Raw genomic sequence first — 21,844 nt, forward strand, 5'->3', positions numbered from 1 at the left:
CTTGTGGAACAATAAGAATGTTCTTTGACAAAGCTAAAAGTGTAAGGCAGTGGTCAGGGAACAGTGGCAAATTATCCCTAATGGGGTAAAATGTTAAATTCTGGGGGGTAATGGACAGTCACACTGCAGAGACACAGTTGAGCATGCATATGAATCTATATGCATGCCTGGCTGTGTCTCGGCAGCGCAACCGTCCATTACCCCCAGGAATTTTATTTCATTGCATATAGAATCTATATATCGATTCTATATGCATGCACGGCTGTGTGTATTACAGTACTGTAGTATACAAAGACCTGACGCAGTGCAGTGCATCAGGCCCAAGCTTCGCTGTGTGATGTCCTGGGCCCCGTATCCAAGTCTGCCTGCTTCTTCAGTTGAGTTGACTTGTTGTTGCGCCATATCGGCAGAGTGCAGTCTGCACTGCCGCGCCAAATTTCTTTGCCTGGTTCTAGGCTCCTGTCAGGGTATACCCATCTCTAGTCTATCGGAAAAGAATTGCACAGACTGTCACTATATTATCTTAAAATACTTACACGAATAGTTGCCTGGATGTCACATTATCAATGGCTATACCACACACAGCCTGGCAGCCATTGATGATGATGATTATGATTACATGTATGGCTGTGTGTGGTACAAGTTTTGTACCACATACAGCCATATATGGTAATCATCATCATCATCATCATCAATTGCTGCCAGGCTGTGTACTGTACTAGCAGGGTATACCATCAATTTCTGGGGGTAGTATATGATTTCCTTCCTTTCAAATCAAAGGGGGTAACTTTGGCATATCTAAATATATTTTGGGGTAAAAGGTAAAAAAGTTCCCTGGCCTAAGAGGTACATATATGGGGATAGATAGATACTATGGAACCCATAGTGAGAATAGTAGGATTGGGGTCAAGAATCAATTTGGGGGAGGGGGGGGGAGGACATAGTTACAGGCAATGTCCGGGGTACTAATAAGGGTAATATTGTGGGTAATTCAAAGGGTGCTCTAGGAATATGTAATATGTTATGTAATAACAGTAATCTTACCTCATTAAAGCTCTTAGGTACAGATGACCTTAGGGTATGGGAAGGAGTTAACGACATAGGAAGAAGTTTCAAAACTGTAAATAGGTCGGACAGTGGGAATGGTGGGGAGGCCTGTAGAGAGTCTACTAGGAGGGAGGTGGGTACAAGGAAGTTAGGAAGGAATTCAAATAAGTCCAGAGGAGAAATTCAACACAATGTTAGGGACGCAAATAAAAATAAACATAAATTAAAATGCCTACTGGCTAATGCAAGAAGCTTAGCAGGTAAAATCGGGGAACTTGAAACTGTGGTCACTAGAGGCGATTATGACATTATTGGTATTACAGAAACATGGTGTAACGAGTCGCACAATTGGGCATTATGCATGGAGGGATATACACTCTACAGAAAAGACAGGGAAAATAGAAAGGCCTGGGGGGGGGGGGGGTGTGCCTATATGTAAAAAAATTACTTAACATCATGTGAGAAAGAAATGAGCACAGGTACAGAGGAAGACTACACGGAGGCCGTGTGGGCAGAGATAACCGACAATAACAAAAAACCTAATAACAGAATTTTAATAGGGGTATGCTATAGACCACCAAACATAAACGAAGGGGATGAGTCTCTTCTTTTAAACCAAATCAAACAGTCATCAGATCAGGGTCAGGTATTAATTATGGGTGATTTTAATTTACCTGATATTGATTGGAAAATTGAAACATGTAAAACAGCAAGAAGCAGTGGGTTCCTAAGCTTACTTAAAGACCGGTTTACCACACAAACAGTAGAAGCTCCAACTTGTAATAAGGCATTATTGGATTTGGTTTTAACAAATAATATAGATTTAGTTTCAAACACAAAAGTAATTGAACACCTAGGGAACAGTGACCACAATATGGTTTCACTGGAAATCAACTTCAGTAAATTACATCACAAAGGATCGACAAAAATACTAAACTTCAGAAAAGCTAACTTCAAATTATTCAGAGAAGCCCTAAAAAGAATTGTGAGGGAAACAGTTTTTGAGGGGATAAATTCTGAGGAAATGTGGGATACTAAAGTAACTAAGGGTAAATTCAATAAAAAAAAGCCACCATGGTTGGACAAAAAAGTTAGGTCAGCTATCAAAAATAAAGCAAGAGCATTTAAATTCTATAAAAATAACTTAAATGATAAATAGTAAACGTATAATTAAGGACAACATAGGCCCACTAACCGATATCAATGGAAAAAGTTATACGGAGGACAAGGGAAAAGCCGAACTGTTAAATGAGTTCTTCTTATCAGTGTTTACTAAGGGAGAGCAGACTGTGGAACACACACATACCACAAATGGGATGAACAAGCCGGACCTCAATATTGAATTCTCTACTAAGGAAATAATATTGAGGCTCAGCAAAATCAAAATAAATAAATCACCTGGGCCAGATGGGATTCATCCTAGGGTACTAATGGAATTAAGGGAGGAATTAGCTTACCCTCTACATTATATCTTTGATAATTCACTATCATCAGGAAAGGTACCAAAAGACTGGAGAATAGCAGAGGTAGTGCCATTATTCAAAAAAGGAAAAAAGGAGGATCCCGCTAATTACAGACCTGTTAACATCAATAGTGGGTAAACTATTTGAAGGATTTTTAAGAGATGGTATCCAGGAATATATAGAACTTCATAGTTTACTCAGTAATAACCAGCATGGGTTCGTGAAAAATCGTTCATGCCAAACTAATCTACTTGATTTCTATGAAAAGGTTAGCAAAAACCTTGATAATGGAAAAGCTGTAGATGTGATTTTCCTAGATTTTGCTAAAGCCTTCGACACAGTACCACACAAGAGGTTGATAAATAAAATGGAGGACATGGGATTAGGAGCAAATATCTGTAGATGGGTAGGGAACTGGCTGTGTAATAGAGAACAAAGAGTGGTCGTGAACAGTGCCGTATCTAATATGATACCAGTACTAAGTGGAGTGCCACAGGGTTCGGTTCTTGGGCCCATTTTATTTAACATTTTTATTAACGATATTGGGATGGGGTTACTCAGCAATTTATCCATCTTTGCGGACGATACAAAACTGAGCAGAGTTATTAAATCATCACAAGATGTCACCAAGCTTCAAAATGATCTTGACAATCTAGATGAGTGGGCAAAAAAGTGGAAGATGAGGTTCAATGTGAACAAATGCAAGGTCATGCTCCTTGGGAGACATAACCAGTGTGCTAGTTATAACCTAAGTGGGGATGAATTGGGTAAATCAGTATTAGAAAAGGATCTAGGAGTCCAAATAGACAACAAACTGGGGTGTAGTGCTCAATGTAATATAGCAACAAAAAAGGTCAACAAAATTCTTGCATGTATTAAAAGGGGCATTGAAACTAGGGACTCAAAAGTAATTATGCCTCTGTACAAATCATTGGTTAGACCGCACCTCGAATACGCAGTACAGTTCTGGGCCCCGCACTATAAAAAGGACATCATAGAATTAGAAAAAATCCAAAGAAGAGCAACAAAGCTTATTAGGGGAATGGAGAATTTAAACTATGAGAAAAGATTAAACAATTTGGGACTATTTAAACTAGAGCAAAGACGTTTAAGGGGTGATATGCTCAATATGTATAAATATATCAGGGGCCAATATAAGGAACTGTCAAACACCCTTTTTTTCTACTAGAAAGGAATCTAGGATGCGAGGGCACGAGTTTAGATTAGAAGAAAAAGATTTTGTTCATCTATAAGAAAAAAAATTCTTTACAGTCAGAGCAGTCAAACTTTGGAACTCTCTTCCTGGAGAAGTGGTGTCAGCAGACACTATAAATATGTTTAAAATAAGGTTGGATAAACATTTATTGGTTAAAAACATCCATGGGTACGAATAAGTAACAAATTCTGTCTTTAAAATATCATAACATACTATACAACAAGGGATAAGCTACTATAAACATAGGTTGAACTAGATGGACGCAAGTCTTTATTCAGCCTCACCTACTACAGTATGTAACTATATATGTGAAATCAAGTATGAACTATAAATATCAAAGGGCTACCTGGTGCCAGACCCCTGAAGAAACACTTGCTGGTGACAGTGAATTTGTATTATTACCTGTGAGTGCCGATGTAACCAACATCACGGGCAGTTGTCCTGGTCTAACGTCACTATGGGCTTCCTAGTTTTGACACCTTATAATAAGTACAATAAATATATAATTGCCTAATAAACTTTATCACACGACAAATCCACACACAAAATTACACTGTGTATTGTTTATTGAATGTTACATTACAAGAAACAGTATCATTTAGCCTGGGTCCATGATGAAGTTATATGCTGTCTGCTTCTTGTGGGTAGACTGTATGTACTGGTTGTCTCAGGGGACACAGTGTGTGATGTCTTCAGATACTGATTCTTTATTCGTGAGATTCTTCTTTTTCAAATCCTGTGACAAAAAGAGTTAAATCCTAGTATGTCATAAAAGGGCACAATACATTGACAAAGATGCGTGGACCCTTGTTCTTGTTTTGGGTTTGGTTTTGGATATTAAGATTGATACACACTGTGAGATTATATTTTTAATCTTACTGGTTGGAAAGAAAATCTGGTAATTCCTGTGAGCAAATGATAATTGACCATTTACGCCCAAACATGGAAAACAGACAAAAATGATCATTCAGACAAATTGGTTGAAGAATTTTGATTAAACCAATTTAAGTAAATTAGTGTTTTTTGTACATTTAATAGCTTTTGGGAGCAAATGGTTGGTTGTAATTTGTTCCCAGACATTAACAGATTTTGTTCCAACCAGCCAGATTGGAAAGATAATCTTATAGTGTGTATCCATCTTAAATTTCTCTAAAAATGTATAAAAATTGCAGAAAACCATGAAACTTATATAGATGTGAAACTTAATAGATGTGTTTTTATGGTACTTGTTTCCTAGCACGGCCACACCGATTTGCATCGGGGTGATCGTGTCGGAAAAATCGCGTCGGTCGCATCGCATGCAACCAAATCGCATGCGATGCGACCGACGTGATCGACCCGATTTTTACATTAAATCAAATGTGAATAGGGCCCCTGGGACCCTATTTTACATTGGATTCAATGTAAACTATTCCCCAGACCCCCAATTGTAACCCCTCAACGCCACCCCACGATTGACGGCAACCCTAAGCGTGGCGAGCGCAGCGAGCCCGCGAGAGGCGGCGGTGCGTGTCCTCCGACCTTTTCATACCCCTACTATCCACATCGGCGTGGAGTTGAGAATATAAAGTGTGGCGAGCGCAGCAAGCCCCGCGAGGGGACGCGTATAACTTCACAGGTATACGCATCCCCTCACGGGGCTCGCTGCGCTCGACACGCTTCGGGCTCGGTGGCTCGCTGCGCTCGACATACTTTATATTCTCAACTCGACGTGGATAGTAGGGGTATGAAAAGGTCGGAGGACGCGCACCGCCGCCCCTCGCGGGCTCGCTGCACTCGCCACGCTTCGGATTGGCGTCTATCGTGGGGTGACGCTCACAATGGGCTTATTGGCCCATTTCACATTGTTTCCTATGTAAAATGGACTTAATCAAGTCCATCTCATCTTGTGCCATTATAATGGCACAAGACCGACGCCATGCTCCCGATTTCAATGTTAAAAATATTTTAACATTGAAGCCTATGGCAAAATCGCGGGCATCGCGTCGGTCGCGTCGGGGGCCAATATTAATGCACGTGACCGACGCGATGCCCCCTGATTTTGCCTTTGCCGGCAAAATGGACCTGATTTCAAAGGAAATCGGGTCCATCGCGGGCATCGTGTACCTTAACTTAAAGGTACACGATGCCCGCGATTGTGGCCAGGCTAGGAAACAAGTACCGTTTTTATTACTACAGTATTAGGAACATCAACAGCATTAGCTTCCAGACATTTCTAGTAAATTACTCCCACCTCAACATACAGTACACTCTCTTGTGTGAAATATCACCAGAAATAGAGAGGAACTTACATGCGATCCAAACCTAAACTTCAATTTATACATCTAATTTCCGAACTCGAGGTAAGAGCTGTCTTGGGATTCGGTTCACTCAGCTCCACAAAGTGATCTGAGCTGGTTTTACTTAGATACCCTAAATTTGCGTAAGTTCAGTTTAAAAAAAACCTGTTCTTCCCTAATAAATAGTCATGAAAAATATCAGCTGAAGGAGCAGAAGATTAGAACTTCGTGACAGGGATGATCACAATATTAAATATAAGTTAGACAAACCTTGGAAGAAACACCACTTGGACTGAGAAATACTGGAATCGTAGCAGCAGCCTTTCTGTTCACACTGCTCCCTGGTAATACCTGGATGCCCACAATCTGCCCTCTCGGACACACCGACTTTGCAGTGGCCTTTCACTGGGAGAGATACATGCAGAAGTCATTGCTAATATAAAAGCATTGGAACATCATAACTACTATTTACAGGTCATACAGTAGATTCAGTTTATTGTTTTTATAATGTACAAAAAGAGGCTTATTTATTTATTTATGCCGCATATCCCACCAAATAAAAAGCCTTTTTGGTGGCTACAAGCTAACATCAATTATCACCCCCAATTTATGAAGGAGGAATTGCCGCAGATATCTCCAAATATGCCAGAGTCCTTCCATTTCTCAGAGCAGCCATAGCTCCTAATAGTTTCTATGGGGGCTGCAAAGCTGTCAGGTTTACCAAGCATTGAGTTTGGCCCTGACAGCTAACATCATCTGAAGATGCCATTGGCCTCTTAAGCTCATGGGTAACATTCTACAGAAAAGACTAGATGGTTCCTCCAAAACCTTTTAAAATCTCTATCCCCGCATGTGTATATATAGTAACTACATCAAATTGAATGTATTTTTTTTTTTGTATTGCCACAATTACAAATATAGGTTCTGAAACCCGAATATTAATAAAAATGTTCCTTAGGGATAAATATAATGGAGCGCAATTTGCTAGAAAGAAGTTGTTGGTAGATCGGTCCTGATTCAGAGAAGTATTCTAACTTTCTGCCTCTTTGAGAAAGCCGCTCTGAGAGCGGAGAAACGCATTCAATTGCAGGTGATGTAACATTGTGGAACCCTCCAACCGCTGTTTTCCCACTGAACAAATCAAGTGGGGCGACATTGAATGCGAGAATGGCTCTTTGACATCAAGCCACCGCAGCGATAGACGGGAGCACCGATCACCAGCGGAAAGGAGTGTGCAGCACACCGTACACATCCCCAACTCGAACGAGCTCCAGCATGCCGAGCTGCCAGCGAAACACACAGGGCATCAGCGCTGATACTGAGAGTGAGTCTGATACTTAAAAGACCAAGGGTATGTGTGACTTAATCCCAAAACTCAATTGTCTGTGCTTTGAGATTCAAAAAGTAAACAATTAGATCCATATTCACATGAACTACCTAAATAAATTATGCGGAGCATAAGAAGACTTATCCCCTGCAAAGCAACAATCTATATTCATATACAGCACAGCATTGCCTATGGACTCGTTCCAATATGTCTGGCCTTGCAAATAATTAACCCCAGGGTTAATAAGCCAGCCAGCTGATCACACAAATATAGCAACCTTACATCCTTTTGCCATTCTGAAGCCCCATTACTGCCTCAGACACGCAAAAGCATAATACACGATTACAGCGGGTATTGGGAGAAAGGACCTAATAGGATATCCCGGGACTCACCTATTAGAAGGGGTGTAGCACTACTACTAATAGGATATGGCCCTTATTGGAAATCTTAGTAATCACAATATTAAGTGTTTAGGATTCACAATCACTGGTGAATTCTGTTCCAACTCACTGTGAAAACTGCACATCTCTAAAACCATCTTCAGTACAGGTAAAATCACTATATTGAGATATAAGTGTCCTTACTTGCATTGCAGGGAGAGTTATACTCTTCTACGTCATGTACATCTAGAACAGAAAACACAAGACATTATACCTGATTAATGGAGGAACTTGTTAGTAGAATTATTCTAGGTATACATTCATAATACTGACGTTCAGAATCTCAACATAGAAAGACTGTGTACATACAATATGTCAACATCCACAAGACTTATGTAAATTTTGTGAATGTTGACAATAGAATTTTAACAGCCATTTTTTAAAATGACTTTAGGGATAGGTTTAGGGTTAGTTTATAGATAGGATTAGGGTTAAGTTTAGTGTCTGGGCTTGGTTTATGGATAGGGTCAGGTTTAGGATAGGAGTTAGGGTTAATGCTAAAAATAGGATTATGGTTAGGTTTACAGTTCTGACTAGGGTTAGGGATAAATTTAGGATACGATTAGGGCTAGGGTTAACAGTATGATTAGGCAAAGGCACCTCTGGAATGGACAGCCATATGCTTGTCATGCCGCTTTTCAAAATGTATATTATGTCAACATTGTGAAGGTCAACATGTGACATGTTGACCTCACATCCATGTCAAAATTCTGAATGTCTAAAACTTTTATCACACATCCTCACTTCTGTATTATAAATATTACTGCTTATGAATTTTATCAGGGCAAACCAAATTAATTAAACATAAAAGGGTTCAAGATAAACATGCAAATAAGCCAGGCTATTACTAGAACACATACTTCTAGTAAAAGACAAGTCAGACTTCAGAAACATGACTTTGTCCACAATTTGAACAATAAGTACATGTATGTTATGTGTGTATTTCTACCTACCTGGAACATAATAGTCATAAACTGCGACATTTGCCGGGTGTAGATTTTTCACGTGTTTTTCTTCATTGAGCACAAGAACAAAGTGTTCATCTGTGTGAGTGAGCTGTGGATGAACAGAGCAAGTCACTGAATTTAATCTGGGAACCAGAAATGTGAAGTGCAAATGTCGTAAAATGCCAGGGTGGATCTGCATGGCCATTATGTGTGGGGTCATGTCTTTCTATTGACTGTACAGTAGGTTCTTGTGTTTGAGTTCTTGCTTCACAAAGGTGCCATTAGGTCACAGTACCCAGAGGGAAGCCATGAAACAAGTTCACATAATGGTCCTCTATAAAGTACACTACTAAGAAGAGATAGAGCACTTGTACAGTGTATAGTGAAGGTCTGTTTCTTGTTGGGAGCAGCTTAGGTTTGGATAAGGGATGTGGAACATCAGGGCCGGCGGAACCCGCTCAGCAAGGGATGCAAAGCAGGGAGGCGCCAGCCAGCAGAGGTGCTCTCCCTGCTCTGCACCCTGCCCCTGTCGGCTGCCGCTGCCTGTGACACTGTCTGACAGACAGCGGCGTGGGCAACAAGAAGCACCCACCTGAATTTGGGGAAGGGTGAGTGTCGGAGGAGGCTCTGGGGTTACTGCTAACTGCAGTACTAACAGGAGCCAATAGATGCCTCCATCTCAGTGTGGAGCTCTGCATGAGAGAGATGGCCCGGGAGCCGACAGAGGAGCTGGCCTGGCTGAGTGAGTTTGTTTTTATTTGTGTCTATCTATCTATCTATCTATCTATCTATTATCTCACTATCTCTGTCTATATCTAATCTCTGTCTGCCTGTGTCCCTCTCTCTCTCTCCATATATCTTTATCTCTGTCTGAATCTATCTATCTATCTATCTATCTATCTATCTATCTATCTATCTATCTATCATCTGTCTCTTTCTCTCTCTCTGTCAGTCTTTATCTATCTATCTATCTATCTATCTATCTATCTATCTATCTATCTATCTATCTATCTATCTATCTATCTATCTATCTATCTATCTATCATCTCTCTCTCTCATCTATCTCCGTATGTCTATCTGTCTAATATCTGTCAGTCTGTTTATTTATCTAACTATCTGATGAACCTCCTCTTATGCCGCCCATACACGGTGCGATGTGCACCATGCATTTTAAACTATATTACATTGCATCTATTTCAAAACACATACGATGGGCTCTTGCACCACACGTTTTGAACTAGATGCGATGCAATCTAGTTCAAAAAGTACCTGCAGCACATACTTCATGTGCTGTGCCATGTGATGTGCGCTGGAGCACGAATCTCATTGCACCTCCCCGTCACACCGTGTATGAGTGGCAATAGTGCTCAGTTATTTTAAAAAAAGGGGAAAACAGGAAGGTTACGTAAAGACCTGTGCTGCCCGGATGCTAAAAATATACTCACATAACCGAAATAAAACAGAAATATACTGTATAGTGCAGTGATTTTCAACCTTTTTTCCTTGCGGCACACTAAATAAGATTTTAAAATTGCCAAGGCACACCATGAGATCCCCACAGTGCAAAACACATTGGCCCCCACAGGAAATAAAACAAACCTATTGGCCCCCATATAAAAAACAATCACACTAGTCCCCACAGGTAACAAAAATAAAATACATTGGCCCTTTACATGAAAAGAAGAGACCAGTAAATAACAGTTGAACTGGTGGTGGCTTTAAACTGGTTTGGGCATCTCTAGATCTGGGGGCACACTTGAGAACAGCTCAAGGCACACTAGTGTGCCACGGCACAGTGGTTGAAAAACACTGGTATAGTGCAATACAGTGAAGTAAAAAAAATGGACTGGTGAATACTATTGCAACCACCCATAGCTAGGTGAAAATAGACCTTAAAGGTGTATCTTTTAGGAGTTCCCTCTGGCAGTGTCTCCTATCGTGTGGTTCCAATTCACGCTGTACATCAGATTATGAAGATACACCTTTAAGGCCTATTTGCAACCAGCTAAGGGTTATAGGGCAATCGCATCCACCAGTCCACCTTTTTTTTACTTTACTGTATTTCTGTTTTATTTCAATTACTTAAGATATAGGAGTATACCTGTTACCATCCGGGCAGCACAGGTCATATGTATACGATACACTGTGACGCCTGGCAATGCATGTGGAATTATCACCACCAATATTTAAGTTTCAGTGTTTTAAGTAACTTTCCTCTTTTCCCATTTTTGATAAATAAGTGAACAATGGAAGGGAGTTCATGAGATTTTTGTATTTAGGATATATGTGCTAGGTGAAACATACTCGATTTAGTCTATTGTAGCTGCTCCTGTGAGCGCAGCTAGGTTTATCAACTTGTTATTTTTATTATTTATATATCTGCCTGTCTATATTCATCCATTTAATTTGGGAGTGTATTCACACACACACACACACACACACAAACATTTGTCATCCATTGCAATCCTGGGGAAGGGTACTCTAACAAATTGTCCCTTTATGGACTATGGAAGGGAGGGCGCAAAATTTTAGTTTGCGGGAGGGCGCAAAATTTTAGTTTGCAGGAGGGTGCTAGACACCCTAGCACCGGCCCTGTGGAACATAAAACCTCAGTCATCAATATAGTCTTTATTTATTTGCAAATATGCTACAGTACTCTCCTGCTTTCTGATAACGTCATGCAACATACAGTATCTATGAAACTGATTAGAAAGCAGAATGGTTTCCGTATGTATGCATGCGTATTATTTCTGATCCTTTGGTAGACTTCATACATCGTTATTGTCTGTTATCTACCCGACATATCCCAATGTACAGAATCTGTCCGCTGGCGATCGCCGGTGGAGAGGCGCTCCATCTCACTGAGATGCGTGTGCATCTCACACGCACGCGCGTCTCAGTTTCCCGTCGTGGGGGGACGGGAACCCTGTCCGTCTCCACTTCAGGGAGACGGACAGGGTTAGGGGGGAGGGGCGGCAAGGCGGCGGGGACCCGGGGCGACCGTCAGCGAGGCGGCGGGGACCCGGGGCGACCGTCGGCGAGGCGGCGGGGTGACCCAAGGGAAGCCCCGTTGTAAGGCGACGCGCGCGCACCTCGTGCGCGCGTGTCCCCTTGCGTCCCCATATGGCGGCTGGCGGGGGATGGCGGATGGCGTATCTTCCGCCATCCCCTGCAAAGATTAGACCCGCTCCATCTGTAGCATGTTTCATGTATAAGGCGAGTTTATGGGGTTTTATTTGCGACAAATGGACACATTCTTACTGCATATCATAGAATCACTACACAACTTATATTTTATGGATTTGTAGCGGATTTATTTCCATGTAAACATATGTTTTGATGTGTAAATACAGCCAAGTATTTAGAATAGACTGATACATTCCTTACCTTGTCCAAGTAAATGGTGACATTACTTTCTGACACCTCTGTTCTTTTCACTAAAGGATTTTTCTCCAACTGCAGGAAGTAAAACAACAACAACATGAATATGCAAAATGTGAGAGAGAGAGGATAATAATAGCCTTCTTGTCTAATGATGCTGATCATATTAAATATATTGGGCTTAATTCAGCATCAGTCGCAATTTTCTTGAAAAACACCCTGCCAATGCCGTTTCTAGGCCATGTGTATGTGCGCTGAATGCACGGCGCATGGGCAAAAGTGCTAAAATCACCTAATAGCGATCTTCCCACTTTTACAATCAGTGCTGAATTGGGCCCATTGTATTATAGCAGTACAATTGATAATGTACAGATTGTACCTCACTGCTGTCACTCTAATGATAGCAGTAAGTTACAGGTAAATACAAATGTATGGAAGCTCTACTTGAAGAGCAACTATTTTCCACATACAGTAGAGGAGTGTTGCTCAGGGTTAACCTTCGCACTGGTATTAATAAATGATAAAGTTTGTAAACCTGGAGTAAAGTCGAAATATCAGAATATATCAATTTTGATTAAAAATTTGTATCAAGTGGAGTATGGATCCACATTACAAATTCAAATAATTTAAAATAATCAGAAAACAAATTGATATCCTATGAAATGGATTGCCTCTTTTTTTTTGCTGGAGCTTTGGCAGAATTTTGTTTGTAGGTCTGTGCTGAAAAGTATGGCTGACATTGTGGAAATTATGACAGCGAGACCAATGGTGTCACTATGATTGTCACACAGTGCAAATTGGATCTCTTGGCATGTTGCATCATAGACAATGGGGCATGAGTTCATGATTCCCCCATCTTCATCAATCTCAGGGCATGCCCAGCATATCTGCAGATGATGACCCCAGAAACTATACCCACCCTGGACATTGACTCCTTAGGTGGAGTGTAATAGTATGCCGAAAATTTTGTATTACAGATACACCAGCCTAGACAGTTATAGGCCTAGACCTGCAAGTGTCCCTTTGGCTGTGTTTTTGCCCCTCTTGGATTTTACAGCTACCAGCCTGGTGGTAATAATTCTAAGAAATAATATACTTAGGAGTCTATTTATCAAAGACTCTATGTGGGAACACCTGTTTTGTGAGTGTGGTTGGTTGTACCCAAAACATTAATATACCCCCAATATTTATGCACAGGGGACCACAGATGACAAGGGCAATATCTGCTGTGATCCCCATTTTTGATTGCAAAATTAGGGGCTGCTAAAATGACAAGTGCCCTCCTACATCTAAATTTAGCACCAGTGTCGTAACTACCAGATTTGTGCTCCACCCCCTCCCCCTCTGAAAATTTCGGCAGCGCCCCACTCCAAGTTAAGTTTACCTCCTCACTAAAGTAACAACTGCCCCCGTGCCTTACCCCTCCACACACCGCTTCTGCAGTAGTAGGGACCCGCAGAAGGCTGCCGCCTCCTCTAGCATCCTCAAAATTGTCTGCTGTATGAATATTGACGCTTGTATATTGTGTGTGACTGAACCTGTATACAGAGCAGAACAGCTCAGTAGTTCTGTTAGTATATATATTCTAAAGTAGTTCTGTTAGTATATATATTCAGAGGCAGAGTCACACACAGATATAAAAGTGTTGCCAATTATGAACCTGCACAGTCTCCCTGTGTGTCCTACTTGCATTGTGTTGTGACACATGCATTTATTTTTTCACCAAATAGACACAAAACAGATGCCCAGTTCTAGAACAGTCTCTCAGGACCTGGCACACAGGAAGGGGCTGCCTATGGACACATCTGTAATACCATCTTCCAGATTTCAGATGGTGATAGACATTATAGCCTATAGATCACAATATTTACCAGTAGGGTATCTGTAGGATCCTTCCCTGGCAATGGCCTCATGCACATTTATGGTCTGATAAGGACACAGGGGCATTATTGTGGGCAGCCCCAGACCAAGAGATAAATGGATCACACTAGTTCTTATTTCATCTTTGTGCATTGAAGGCCCGGACTGTCTTTCCATGATTTTGTGCATAAAGCTCAATAATTCAAAAATATGCCCATGATAGCCCGGTTTCCTTCATTTGCCTAAGCTGTCAGACTTGGTTCCAGTTTCACCAAAACACAGAATTAATTCTAACTCTGCAGACCTACAGTACAACATTTGAAGAGCTATATAATAGTTTATTAAATGCCATTTCCTACCTTTTTAATACTCTTCTTATCAGGCACAAATCCTGACAGAAACTCCACCACAACCAGTGCCATGTTAGTCTCCTCCCTCTTTCCTGTGTATCTAGAACAGGATGGAAGAATAAAGTGAGGGAGCTCCAGGTTCCGGTACTTGTTTCCTAGCATGTGATTTTATAGCGTGCGATGCCATGCCATTAGCTATACACTTGTATGAAATACAATGATGTTTTACTGACCCCCCCACTAACTACGCCACCCCGAAGCGTGGCAAGGGGCGGCAGAACACCTCCTCTCAACGTTTTCATACCCCCACTATCCACGTAGGCGTGGAGTTGATATTGTATAGTGTGGCGAGCACAGCGAGCCACCGAGCCCGTAGCGTGGTGAGCGTAGTGAGCAATACATGTAAAGTAATCCACGTTCCCCTCGCAGGGCTCACTGCTCGGGCTCGTTGGCTTGCTGCGCTCGCCACACTATATACTCCACGCAGACGTGGATAAAGGGGGTATGAAAAGGTCGGGAGGACGCGTTCCGCCACTGCTCGCCACGCTTCAGGGTGTCATGGATAGTGGAGGGGTCAGTGAAACCTCATTGTATGTCATACAAGTGTATAGCTAATGGCATGGCATGGCACCCTATAAAATCGCATGCAATTTTGCAGGAGGTGCAATGCGATCCCCTGGAGCCAACAGAGCAGTGAATAAATTACATTAAAAAAATTGCATTGCGCGGCACTAAAATGGCCCTTGAGATGCAATGCGAGGCGATTTTACTACGGAGAATAGACCTTTACGCTTACAGCATACTGGGCGCCCTGCTAGGAAACAAGTACCCAGGTTCCTTAGCATAGTGTATCAAAAATGGTCAAACTTAGACTATTATGACATTTTCCACTCTGGTCTTGCTTGGTCTCACTTCACACACTTAGCATATGGGAATGCCCAGTGTTTCATGGACGTTCCCATGAGAACGCTGGGCATTCTGTTGCTAATAGGGCCATGATGGACATGCTGGGGGTGGACAGCTGACATCACTGGATGTCAGCTGCCTGCCCACATTCCCAGAGCTTCCACACATATATACGGTTGCTCAGAGCAACTTTACATATGCGTGCACCTTCCACATCTTTCGATGGTCGGCGACCATTGAAAGATGTAGGAGGGTCCCAGTGGCATGCGAATGGATGTTTATGTGAAACATTCATTTGCATGCTGTGTGAAGGAATTTGCCTTGTGAATGGTGGGCCGTCATACCACCATTTGCAAGGAGGTATATGGTTGACTCACAAGGATGCAAATTGGCATCTGAGAGCATCAACCAGAATAATATCCTATATGCGGCCAGGAAATAAGAACATTTTATTTCTGGACACTGTGGTCTGAAGACAGTAGCTCACATTCGATCACATAGTATCCTGTTCTAAATTCAAGAAATTGTCTTTGTAATTTTTATTTCTACAGTGACTGTCCTATACAGTATAATGAAGTAAAAGCAGATGTGTCAATGGGTTAGGATTTACAGTGTTATTCTTACCTGACATCCACATGGAGTTCAAACTGTTTTTCTCCTTCATGGGTGCAGACAGCTGGTTGGGTGGTGACATTGACGGAAAAGTGGTCATCGGAATGGTCAGGAATACTGTGATAATGCAGATGTGACTGCAGGCAAATAAATATTGTATCAACAACACCATTTCACATCCAGTTATGGACAAATCATATTTTTTTTTTTAGTTTTTTGTGAAAATAAAACATTTTTACAACCAATTTAGCTATTTTTTTGTAACTCAAAAAACACAAAATAACTAATAACATATATTAAAGTAAATAAAACATTATATAAATGATAATTCATAATACACACAATATTCTGAAAGTTGTCAAAACAATAATATATTTAAAAATGAAATTATATAATTATTCTGTATTAAGGATAAAACAAGTTATTTAAAAATAATAATAATTAAGGCAATTATATACTCAGTATGTTTTACAATGTAAAGAACTAGATATGTATATCAATTATTATGCTACAATTGTGAAAGACTGAAAAAGAAAAAATATTAAAAAAAAGAGTTAGCCACAGAAATGGATTCCCTAGTCAGTTAGATGCAGAACCGTCTTTAACAGAGTAGGGTACAAAATTACTATTTTTTTTTTTTTACAGGGAACTTAAATATATTATACGACAGGTAGAGTCTCCCGTATCCGGAGATCTCTTATCTGAAATATTACAAAAACCATGTTTTTTTTTAGAATATTTCAGATTCCCCCCCCTGCCCTTTTTTCATACTTACCAAGTCCCCCAATGTCTATGGCGGCCTTCAGGATCTTCTTCAGTATCTTCAATGGTCCAAGGAGTGCATTGCGCGGGTGCGCTGGTGATGACATTGGCGCACTTGAAACTAATGCAATGCACCCCTGGGACTGCTGAAGAAGATCCTGAAGGCCGCCGTGGATGCATGGGGATGCCGAGGACATCATGGGACTATCGGTGGGACCAGGTAAGTATGTTTAAAAAAATAATAATCCAAAAACCGTAAAAATCCCTTATCCAAAATGGTTGTGGTCCCCTTACAGTTAATGTAATCAATATCCAATACAACCTCATCTAAATTAATTTGGTTCAAAGAAAAGTATAACCAAACTCCTTGAACTATAAAACATTTTTAAACCTGTAAAAAAAAAAACCATAACAGCAACAGTCTATTAATGTATTAACCTTTTGAGTGCCAATATCTATTTGAGAGATGCGCAAAATATGCGCTAAAAATGCCAGTGTCGCTCACATTCGTTATAGAAATTAAAATAAAAAATGTTCAGTAAAAAAAGATTGTGTCCTATGCAGGGTAACCATTACAGGTCATTATAATGAATAAAAATGTTTCCTTGGCAATTTTTGAGTGCCGACTGAATTTGTCCAAATAGGTGTGAAAATGATCAAGCAAACATTTGTATTCATCATAATATCCTGTAATATTTAACTTATAAAGGAAATATAGTATTTTTTTACACAAGTATTTTTATTTGAATTGACATAACATAACAAATGTGAGCGACGCTGGCATTTTTGCTGGTATTTTAAACATCTCACAGAGATGTTGGCACTCAAATTAATGTTAATATAACAATATTGCAGTTTTTCATATAAATATATACAACAGTATTATAAATTATAAATATCAAGCATATAGGGTTGACCTGTTTTATGAGTAAATAAAAAAATAACTTAAGAACTTCATAATATTATATATCTTAGTGCATGTCACAGACTTGCTCTTACCTGTTCTATAGAAATCTCATTAAATTTGTCTTACAAACCAAATGCAAAATGTAGGTATTAGATATCATAGAATTAATATTAGTGATAAATACAAGGATTCATTTTCAGCTTGTGGTGCCTTAGAATACAGTGAGTAAAGCACCTTTATGGTGGTGGCACTCTGGTGCTTCCACCACTCAATGTGCATCCTCCACAGGAACCTAATCTGGATTCATGTCATACTGCCACAGAAACACTGTGAGGGTTCTGCCTGTTGTGATCCCTCTGGCAAGTATACACTACACCATTCTGAAGTATTTTCTTTGTCGCATCCTTACCAGCGCCCGATGTGTGCCTTTATAGATAGCTATGACCAATACAGTTTTTATTGCTCTGACTAGACAATCTTCTACTTACTTGTAAATAGACACAGCCTTTTCCAGTGGCAGTTACTGTATATTCCCCAGGGAATTCCGGCAGGTCTACTGTCTGCAGAAGACCACTATGATCTTTGTCCACATGAATTTCTTTGTGGAACCCTGACTTTGACTCAATTGTCACTGTTGCATCTCCTTTCTTGTGCTGTGTGGTTAGGGCATATTTAGCCAGAGCCTGAACAGACACTGTAGCATCCTACAAAACAAAATCCATAATTTTTATTTTAAAATAAAAAGCATAGACATTGAAATTAAATTAATGAAGTTTTTTTTATTTAATATTTGATAATTATTTTTCCCATAATAGGAGATTTTTACTCTTAGAACATTGTTAATAAATGCTCTAAGGTCCTGATTCTGGTTCATTTGCAAAAGCAAATTCTCTCGCTAATGGACAAATCCATGTGCCCTACAGGAGGGACTGATGTAACATGAGCAGAGAGAGTTAGATTTGGGTGGGGTTTTTACTTCAAACTGATATCTATATTTGTGTGTTACTGTATAAAGCAGCCAGTATTTACTCTGCACAGAAACATAATAACAAATCTATCTCTCTCTCTGCAGATGTTACATCTGCCCCCTTGCAGTGCATATGGTTTTGTCCATTAGAGAGAGAATTCGTCTTTGCAAGTGAACCAGAATCAGGACCTAAATTTGTAATGCTCTAATAATCTTGGTTCATTTTACAATTTTGAGTAACCTACAATATTAAAGCTTTTTATGTAGATATAAAGATATTTTACATAGATATTTTGGTACTCTTTACCTAGAAGGGCGCCAGCGATTGAAATCGCGGTCATCGGGGGTAAAAATCACGGTCGTCGCGGTCATCGCGGGTAAATCGGGATGGCCGCGATGCCCGCGATGACCGCGATTTTCCCATAGGGAACAATGTTAAAACGGCAGATTGACCGCGATTTTACTGTTAAATGCCTCAATGGACCCGATTTGGGGCCAAATAGGCCAAATTAACCCTTAAATGTCCCCCCCAATTTTTAACGCCACCCCACGATCCACGCCAACCCGAAGCGTGGCGAGCGCAGCGAGCCCGCGAGGGGCGGCGGTACGCGTCCTCCGACCTTTTCATGCCCTACTATCCACTAGGGCGTGGTGTGAGAATATAATAGTGTGGCGAGCGCAGCGAGCCACCGAGCCCGAAGCGTGGCGAGTGCAGCGAGCCCCGCGAGGGGACGCGGATACCTTCACAGGTAGACGCGTCCCCTCGCGGGCTTCACAGGTGTCCGCCTCGCCACGGACACCTGTGAAGCCCGCGAGGGGACGCGCATAACTGTGAAGGTATCCGCGTCCCCTCGCCACGCTTCGGGCTCGGTGGCTCGCTGCGCTCGCCACACTATTATATTCTTACACCACGCCCTAGTGGATAGTAGGGCATGAAAAGGTCGGAGGACGCGTACCGCCGCCCCTCGCGGGCTCGCTGCGCTCGCCACGCTTCGGGTTGGCGTGGATCGTGGGGTGGCGTTAAAAATTGGGGGGGACATTTCAGGGTTAATGGGCTCTGTGGCCCATTTAACATTGATTCCTATGGCCAAATCGGGTGGATTGAGCCATTTAACAGTAAAATCGGGTCCATCGCGCCTTTTAACATTGATTCCTATGGGAAATCGGGAGCATCGCGTCGCGGGCATCGCGGGTACATTTATGGCCGGCCGCGACGCGACCGACACGATTTCCATGTTTAACATTGGTTTCAATGGGACGGGCGCCCTTCTAGGTAAAGAGTACCGATATTTTAATACTACTGTACTTTTTTCCAATTTTTACGTAACAAATAAAATACATAATATACTCTAGGCACCATAAATAAGCATATGAGGCAGTTTTGAAATGAATTGTTCTTTTTCTTTTTTTAATAATATTTTATTATGAAATGTTAAGCACATCATACATCTACAACTTACTGATTCACCAATCCCCTAATTCCTAAGTTTGGGGTATTTTCAACAAGTTGGATTTCCCTGATTTGACCATCATAATTTAAAATGATTGTGATTGTCAAATCTCAGAATTTAAATGTAGAAAGTCCTTGGGTCCCCAATGGATCATTGATCGATGGCCACTGGTAGGCTTTTGTGATCACTGAATTGGGTTAGGTCAGCGTTCCTGGGAATAGATTGTCTGATGTATGGGACCATTTACTTTAAAGTGAAAGTTACTGTACACGGTATCTGGACTCATGATATATTGACTCTAGGTCAACAGCCAAAAGCTACACAGGGTCAAATGGTCAACAGTCAAAAGTGGACAGGGTCAAAAGGTCAACATGAGATTATTACAAAATTTTGAACTGACATGTACCGTCAGGCGATATTTCATACCCTATTATCCACTATGGCGTGGTGGTAGAATATAATAGTTTGCCCAGTGCAAAGCATGGCGAGCGTAGCGAGTCATGCGAGGGGACCCCGAACACTTAGACAGTGTCCATGTTGACCTATTTCGACATAGATACCAGAGCTCCTGTAGGGTTGCCGGTCATTGGGGCACCCTACTGCTGTGACCTCCATTGCTGTAAAGTAGGCTGCTGTCCATCGGACACACATATCTGATCACATCTGATCACATTAGTAAAGTTCCTGCACACATTTTCTCCTTTAGTGCAGAGAAAGATGTACAGGGACAGGCAAATCACAGTGAGACCTATGAATATGCCAGCTAAAGCTTGAGTTATTATCACAGGGCTCAGTGCAGAATTTAAAAAAAAAAATTCATACATAGATCCAGATCGCATTTCCCATTATAAGTATGGGAAATGTGATCTGGTTACTTTAAAAAAATGGGAATTAAAGGGTTTGGAGCAATTTTACATAAAAACTGCTGCAAAAGCCATTTAATGCATTCCAGTACTACCAATATAATGTGAAAAGAGTGTGAAAGGGTTTTAAAAATATCTACCAACACCATTAGTTATTAAGTTTCTTGTTTGTAGAGAGTAGCGCATGCTCAATACTCTCAATTTTTACTATTTAACAAAAGTGATGGAGGAAGCACAATAAGTTCATTTTAAACCTGGAGACTGATATATGTTTGCCACCACCAGCGTAAGATAGATTTTAGCATTTGTAATAACTAAGATGTGTAACCTGTGATGATTGGAATCCTGCCCATGGTCTTTGCTGTGTTATAATCCAACGGACGATGTCTGCGCTCTCTGCAACATCTTTCTCAGCAGGTGTCTTCTCAGAAAGCAGAGCCAGAACCACATAGGCAGATGTCTCAGTGTCTCCATGTCTGTATGAGTTTGTTTCCCAATGCTTATATCCCTCTATATGGAGATTAGCAATGAAAATAAGAATAATGGGAGAAATCAATGCTCATTTTACTACACACTAATGGATAATAATGGAAAATTATTTTTTGAAATTAAAAAGGAAAGGAAGTTTCACAGGGAGTGGCATAGTTGAAAGGGGTGTGGCTTCTTAGAGACCCCCCATTTTTATTAATTTGTGGGCATGTCCAGCATACTGCCCCCAGAGATAATGCTGTCATTATCTGGGACAGGAGCCAATTGCCGCAGGAGGCTATCAAACTGCAGCGGCCTCTTTTGACCATGCCTTTGTCCAAACTGAACCAGAGCCAATCAAAAATACTTTCTTGACCTGTACATCTTAAATACTCTGCATACCCGTCTTTATGGCTGTCTTGTCCAAATGCTTCAGTGTTTCCTGTTTTAGTTCAGTCTCTCCTGCCAGAGCGAAGGCATAGGCCAGGAGAGCCTGGGTATAGGGAGATGTAATGCTGTGCCCCTCACTCTTCAAACACTTCACTGCTTTCTCCACAACACTTCCCTAAACAGAGAACATTGTCATTAGGGATAAAGT

The 21,844-nt window shown here is 41.0% G+C and overlaps 1 protein-coding gene across 1 annotated transcript in view; it reads right to left on the bottom strand.

The window, feature by feature from the left end:
- Positions 1-4,274: 4,274 nt before the first annotated feature.
- Positions 4,275-21,844, bottom strand: part of LOC146009231 (alpha-1-inhibitor 3-like) — a 106,843-nt gene continuing 89,273 nt past the window's right edge. The window contains exons 28-37 of the mRNA XM_083149393.1: positions 21,649-21,811; positions 21,107-21,288; positions 17,986-18,201; positions 15,841-15,965; positions 14,320-14,410; positions 12,107-12,175; positions 8,726-8,828; positions 7,917-7,958; positions 6,276-6,410; positions 4,275-4,462 (exon numbers count right to left, since the gene is read on the bottom strand). Coding sequence (XP_083005519.1) covers positions 4,434-4,462; positions 6,276-6,410; positions 7,917-7,958; positions 8,726-8,828; positions 12,107-12,175; positions 14,320-14,410; positions 15,841-15,965; positions 17,986-18,201; positions 21,107-21,288; positions 21,649-21,811 — 1,155 coding nt within the window. The 3' untranslated portion in view covers positions 4,275-4,433. The remainder of the gene's footprint in view (positions 4,463-6,275; positions 6,411-7,916; positions 7,959-8,725; positions 8,829-12,106; positions 12,176-14,319; positions 14,411-15,840; positions 15,966-17,985; positions 18,202-21,106; positions 21,289-21,648; positions 21,812-21,844) is intronic.

Source organism: Crinia signifera, chromosome 6 (assembly GCF_055691185.1).
Source record: "Crinia signifera chromosome 6, ASM5569118v1, whole genome shotgun sequence".
Taxonomy (NCBI): Eukaryota; Metazoa; Chordata; class Amphibia; order Anura; family Myobatrachidae; genus Crinia; species Crinia signifera.